General features: G+C 68.2%; 1 protein-coding gene across 1 annotated transcript; it reads left to right on the forward strand.

Moving 5' to 3' along the window:
- The first annotated feature begins 3,363 nt into the window (after positions 1-3,363).
- On the forward strand, positions 3,364-6,391 carry C1QTNF8 (C1q and TNF related 8). Its single transcript, XM_058711028.1, has 3 exons — positions 3,364-3,542; positions 4,845-5,061; positions 5,552-6,391. Exons 1-3 carry the CDS (start codon positions 3,429-3,431, stop codon positions 6,100-6,102), a joined length of 882 nt encoding a protein of 293 aa, XP_058567011.1. The 5' UTR covers positions 3,364-3,428; the 3' UTR covers positions 6,103-6,391.

Consider the following 6,391-nt stretch of genomic DNA (forward strand, 5'->3'; position numbering starts at 1 on the left):
CAACACTCATTCCCAGCAATGACCAAGGCCCCGCACTTTTTCCTCTGTGTTTCCTGGCACTTGTCACCGTGAGGCTGGGCAGCTCTGTCCCACGGGGCTGGGTCCCGGGTTGCAAGCATCCACGCAGGGTGCCAGGCAGGGGCTGGAACAATGACCACACAGAACACCCATGGACCTCTCCCTGCCACCTCCACCTGGCATGGGGTGGGCACCGGGGGGGGGGGCAGATCCGAGGGACCCTCCACTCCCAGCCCCTGTGGTCACCTTGGGTGGCCACCTTCCCGGTCCGGCCTCTGCTCAACCAGTGAGTGAGTTAGGCTGGGGTGTGGCAGGTCCAGGAATACAGGGCTCCCACCGCCCCCCTGGCCACGCACCATCCCTCGCCCTGTATCGGAGGCTCTGGGCACAACTGCAGCGCCCCTCATTCACCCCGAGCACCTTGTCACGGCTCCTTGCAAGGAGGACCTCCCGCTGTACCCACCCCACCCACCGCAGGCAGCTCCCCCGCCCCCTGGGTAGCTCATCAGCAGAACTCTCCGGAAAGCGTCCATCGGGGCCCTGGGAGATAATGACCCCCGCATCGGGGCCCTGGGAGATAATGCACACACCCGCCACTCAGCCCGTTACCGCCCGTGGCTGAGGCAGTGTCCCTGGGAGCTCAGGGCCTTCTCATCCCAGCCCCCACCCCAGGGGCCACTGTCGGGAAGCTAAGTGCCAGGGGGGTGCGGTGCATGGCTCATTATCTCTAAAGTGGGCTGCTGGCTCCAGGCTGGGAGGGCACGGTCCCCTGGGGGCTGCCTGCTGGGGGCTCATCTGTGGTTGTCTCTAGGCGGGAGATCGTGTCCCTTTGTAGAGACACACGACCAGGCCCCCCGGCGCTGAACGACGGCTTTCCAGCTTTCTGGAGTCCAGGCCCCCCACTGGCTGGCCAGGCTCATGGCTGAGGTGAGGCCACCATGCAGCCTGGGCCTCTCCAGCAGGCCCCAGAGACCTTGACCCTGCGGGGCTCCAGGGCGGAGCCGGGACACTGGGGTCCTGGGAGGAGGGGCAGGATTGGTTCAGGCCGCCACAGCAGCGGGAGGGTTGCTGTCCATCCCGCCCTCGGGCCCCTCTGCCCACACGGGGTCCCCGCACTTGAGTCTGCCTCTGGGGGGGGGGGAACCTGTTGGGGGTAGGGGTAGGAGCATGTTCCAGAGGCTACAGGGCCGCCCCCTCCCCACTCCCCCTGCAGGCCCCCTGCTGCCCCAGAGCTGCCCTGGCACGGCTGGCTTACCCTTGGCTTCCTTCCAAACACCTTAGGTTTCCTGTCTGTGGAGCCTTGCGGCCAGTCCACACGGTCACTCTCATGGTGAGTGAGGGACCCCAGTGTGTCTGGCCCCAGAGCCCACGTCCGTTCCTCCCAGGACCACCTGCGTGGCCCCTTCTAGTGAAGTCTGTGGTAACGGGCGCTCGGTCTACTCCGCATACCCCCCACGCGAGGGCCAAGTGCTGAGTTGGGGACCACGGGGGCCATCCGGTCCCGCTGCCCAGGCTCGAGTCACAGGACAGTGTGGCCTTCCTGGGCTGCGGCGTGCGGGAGGCAGTGAGGGAGCCCGGCCCCCCTGCGGGTGACGCCGTGGCCGCCTGTGGGCTGTTGACCCCGCGGGGCCGTGACGCTCAGCCACGCTCCCGTCGTCACGGAGATGTCCCGCCGCGTGTCCAGGGGAGGCTATTTCTGTCCAGGTCCTCCTGCCACCTGCTGAGTCACCCTCAGCCCTTGCTGACCACCTCCTCTCAGAGCCCAGGCAAGGCCCACGGGCACCCAAGCAAACGCTTCGCAGCTGGCGTCCCGGGGACCTGAGCTCAGCCCCACCCCACCCAGACCAGAGGAACCCCAGGACTCCTTCCGGGCCCTTCACCCCCCGTTGAGGAGGTGCCCCCCCGCCCCCACCAGTGCAGGGAAATTTTAACTCACTGTCCCCTCCCCCAAGGGAAGGTACAGTGTGACCAGCCATCTCCTCGGGGGGGTCAGGCATCCCAGCTTGCAGGTGTCAGGGGAGGCACAGGGGAGGGACGCTGGGGCCCTGCAGTGTGGCCGGAGCCTGCCAAGCCCCCCAGTGGCTGTGCTCTACCTGGTTCCATCCCCCACAGGGGACTCCGGCCCCTTCTGAGCCCATTGGTGTCCATTTTAAAGGTGGGGAAACTGAGGCCCGGACGCAGGAAGCAGCAAAGCTTGGGCGTCTGCTCCTCTCTCGGTGTCCCAGAGGCAACAGCGGTGCTGCCAGAGGGGGTGTCCTGACCTTCCCGGGGCCCGCGGGCTCCCCCCCAAGGATGTGGGGCCGGGAAGCGGGAGCCCGAGTGACAAGCCACTCGAGTGGCTCCGGGGGAGCCGCCTGGTCTCAGAGCCAAGCCCGCCAGCTCCCAGCACGTGCTGACAAGGTGTGGGGGCCCACACGGCCTTCGCCTCCCACCACCCCCCCATCCATCTGTGCCACCTGAAGGCGGGGATGAGGACAGCTGTCCCCAAAGGGAGTGGCTGCCCCCCCCTGCGGTGTGAGCTGTCAGCTCCGGAACCGGCTCCAGCTGGTGCAGCCCCACCCACAGCCTCACACCCAACATCCCCTCGCCCCGCAGAACTCCCCCCCACACCCCTGCCGTGGGCCCACCTCTGTCTGCTCTCTCCCCCGTCCTTGCCCCTTCCCCAGCCATCAGTCCTCCAGGCCAGTCTGGTGCCTCCCCGACAGGCAGCCAGCTTGGGTGGCGGGACGCTTCTGAGGGAATCACACGTCCCCACACCCAGAGGCCAGGGCGCCCGGCCCTGTCCCTGGGCCCTGTGTCCAGCTGTCCAGACCCAGAGCGGGGACGAGGCCAGGCCTCCAGCTCACGGTGCGTGCAGCCCCTTCCTGCATTGCCTGGGGGGCCCTGTGAGTCATTCCCACTGGGGGGCACCACTGTGTACGTCCTTTATGTTCTGAGAGGCTGGGCTGAGGCCGACGGCCCCACCGGGGTCACAGCCTGTCTCCTGCTCTGCTGGGCACCATGACCCTGGGACAGCACCTCGGGAGGTGGGGACAGATGCTGTTCTCCCCTGCCAGAGACAGAAGGCAGTCCCCGTCACCAGGTGGGCCCGGCACAGGCATGGTGGCCCTGGTCTGTGTCCCCCCCCCTCTGGCCTCCAGGCGCTCACCAGACTCCACCGAGCCCCAGCTCTGGCCCGCCTGACTCCCTGCCAAGTCACTGCACCCCACATAGAGGCGATGGCCAGCCCACGACCCATCAGTCCCAGCCAACCCAGACGCCCCAGACCCCCGAGCCACGTCACAGGGGCAGGCAGGAGGACCCTGGAAGGGCTGCACTGCCCCTGCGGTCGACAGTGAGCAGGGGGCAGGCCGGGTGGTGGGCAACGGGCCCAGGAGCTCTGAAGCTGGCCCAACGCTTGTTGGTCTTGGATGGTCCGAGGGAAGCCGTGGTGCCTGGGGCAGCATGAAAGGGTTCTTTCACGGGCCTCTGGGGCAGTGACGCCGGAGACAGACAGGCAGGCAGCAGTGTCCGACCGTGAAATGGTAACCGGGAGCTTGGGGGTGGGTGGGGGGGTCTTCACAGGCACTCTGGGTAGGCTGTCTGCTGGGTGGGCCTGGGGGGGGGCACGATGCTCAAGACCCCAGGCATTGAGGGATGAATGGGGGCCGAAGGGGCACCGGTCTGTCTATGGAGCAGGATCCCCCAGGGCACCCATTAGGTTCCCATCAGGTCCCTCTACAGGGGGGATTTGCAGGGTCCAACACAGCTAGGAGGGGGGTGGGTCAGGGTCTGCTGGGCTCTGGGGTGGGGGGGTGGTAAACTGAAGGGGCCCTACCTCCTGGAAAGTTCTTCCTGCGAGTGGGTTGCAGACACACTGTGCAAGAGGAAGAAACTTGTTCTGGGGTGCAGTCCCCAAGAGCTTCCCGAAGGAAGATCCCAGGTCTTTTCTCAGCAGCGTTGCACCACAGGGAAGAGTGAGGGCCCTGACCGCACACGCCTGCCCTTACAAAACATCTGCCCTGGGGTGCAGCCGTGGGGAGACCGGCCAGGGAGGGTCTACTCGCCAGGGGAAGCATGGGTGGGCCAGGTGTCCGGCAGGGTCTCCTGTGGGAGGGGAGGCAGAGGCGGGACACCCAGGCCTGCTGGGGATGGGATTCAAGACGGTTTTTCCACCCTGGGGAGCTTCCCAAGTTGCCCTTCTCCCCTGGCAGCTCAGGATGTGGGTACCGCCCTCTGCCCAGCTGGGCAGCCTGCCCTGGGGAAACTGCCTCGGGTGGGGCCCCACCCAACCTGGGCCGAGGTCCCCGCCTCCCAGCAGAGGGACACGGCCCTTCCCTGCCCTTCCCCAAGCAGCCCGGCTGCCCTTCCCGCTGGTGGGTGGCAACCCCGGAGAGCTGAACCAGAGCATCCCTTCCCCTTGACGGCTCCCCTGAATCTGCCAGGTGTGGGGTCCCCAGCCATGGGGGCTTTGGGGGCCAGGACTCTGACTGCAGGCAGTTAGGGCACCTACTACGGGCCAGGGCCAGGGCCCCAGGGATGGGCGAGGGTGTCTCAGAGAAGGAGCCAGAATGCCCGTTGGGACGGGGTGGGGTGCTTCGACCAGACGCCTGCGGTGATGTTGAGGATTCTGCGGCCACATCCAGGCCCGGGTGTGCGCCAGGCACCCTGTCTGGTGCCCACCGAGGCCCCTGGAGGCCCCGATCGGCACCCCCACAGGGCCGGTCCCGGCCTCACGTCTCATCTCTCCCAGACAAGGGGGCACAGCCTGGGCAGCTGTGGAGTCTGGGGCTCAGGAGAGGCACCTCTTCTCAAACACCACACCCCCCCCATCCCCCCCCCCCCAGGCTCTGGCACGGATGGCGGCCCCTGGCCTCCTGCTCCTCCTGGTGTTGCCTGGGGGGGCCTGGCCCAGCCTGGGGCCGCCCCGACGGCCGTGTGTGCAGTGCTGCCCGCCCGCCTGGCCCCCCGCTGCCCCCGGCCCCTATGCCCGCAGGAGCGATGGGGAGCGGTGGGTGCAGCCGCCTCGCATGCGGCCTACCATCGACGTGTCGATTCTCAAAGGTGAGTGTGAGCAGAGCCCCCCACGCCCCCGCCCCTGTGCCCACACCCCTGAGCCCACAGGACTCCGCACACTGGGGGCTGGAGAGCCCCAGTCGGCTCCGGGAAGGCACCTGGGGGGGCCTGCCCTGGACTCCCAGCAGCTGCATAAAGACGGGGAGCAGGGTGGCCCGAGGCCCCTCAGGCGGCTCACCCACCCCGCAGCGGCGCCCCAGGCCCAGCCCCCGGGGTGGGGGGGGGGGTCCCCGAGCTGCGACCCCTCTGGAAAGAGGTCAGCTCCAGCAGTACTCACCCTGGGGCCCTGGGCAGCAGGTTGGTTGGACTGGGTTTCCAGCTGCCCAGCCCCTCGCCCGTCGAAGCCCGGGTCAGACCCTTCCCACGTGGCCATCTGCACAGGCCCCAGAACGGCCACGCCTTGGGGTGTGCCTTCTCTCTGCCCCGAGTGCCTCTGGACCCTGAGCCTTGACCCGCGGCTTCCGCTGTGCCCCTGCAGGTGAGAAGGGCGAGACGGGGGTCAGAGGTCCCTCCGGCAGGAGCGGGAAGGAGGGCCCGCCGGGCTCCCGGGGCCTCCGGGGCCGCAAGGGCCAGAAGGGGCAGGCGGGGCTGCCCGGCGCCGCATGTCGGCGCGCCTATGCGGCCTTCTCGGTGGGCCGGCGCGAGGGCCTGCACAGCACCGACGGCCTCCGGGCCGTGCCCTTCGACACGGAGCTGGTGAACCTGGACGGGGCCTTCGACCTGGCCTCGGGCCGCTTCCTGTGTGCCGTGCCCGGCGTCTATTTCCTGAGCCTCAACGTGCACACCTGGAACTACAAGGAGACTTACCTGCACATCATGTGCAACCGGGAGGCCACGGCCGTGCTGTACGCGCAGCCCAGCGAGCGCAGCGTCATGCAGACCCAGAGCCTGCTGCTGCCCCTGGCCGCCGGAGACGCCGTCTGGGTGCGCCTGTTCCACCGAGACCGCGACAATGCCATCTACGGCGAGCCCGGCGACCTCTACATCACCTTCAGCGGCCACCTGGTCAAGCCGGCCGCAGAGCTCTAGCGGCCCAGGGAGGTCCCCCCAAGGCCCAGCCCTCGGCAGCACCCTTCCCCCAGACACCACCCGGCTCCACCCCACCTTCGGAGCTGAGAGGCCTCGCCGGCAGTCTTTGAGGCCCGACTGTCTGCAGTGTTTGAGCATCAGCTGCATGCAGGCACTGAGCAGAGCACCAGAGATGTGCCTGCAGCCAGACAGACTCGGGGCCTAGCCTGGAGGGGAGGGACACGACCGAGCGTTCACATCAACGAGTTCGGGATGAGACCTGCGGTCCGGGTGGCGTGGGGTGGGCCTG

This window comes from Neofelis nebulosa, chromosome 18 (genome assembly GCF_028018385.1).
Source record: "Neofelis nebulosa isolate mNeoNeb1 chromosome 18, mNeoNeb1.pri, whole genome shotgun sequence".
NCBI classification, from domain to species: Eukaryota; Metazoa; Chordata; class Mammalia; order Carnivora; family Felidae; genus Neofelis; species Neofelis nebulosa.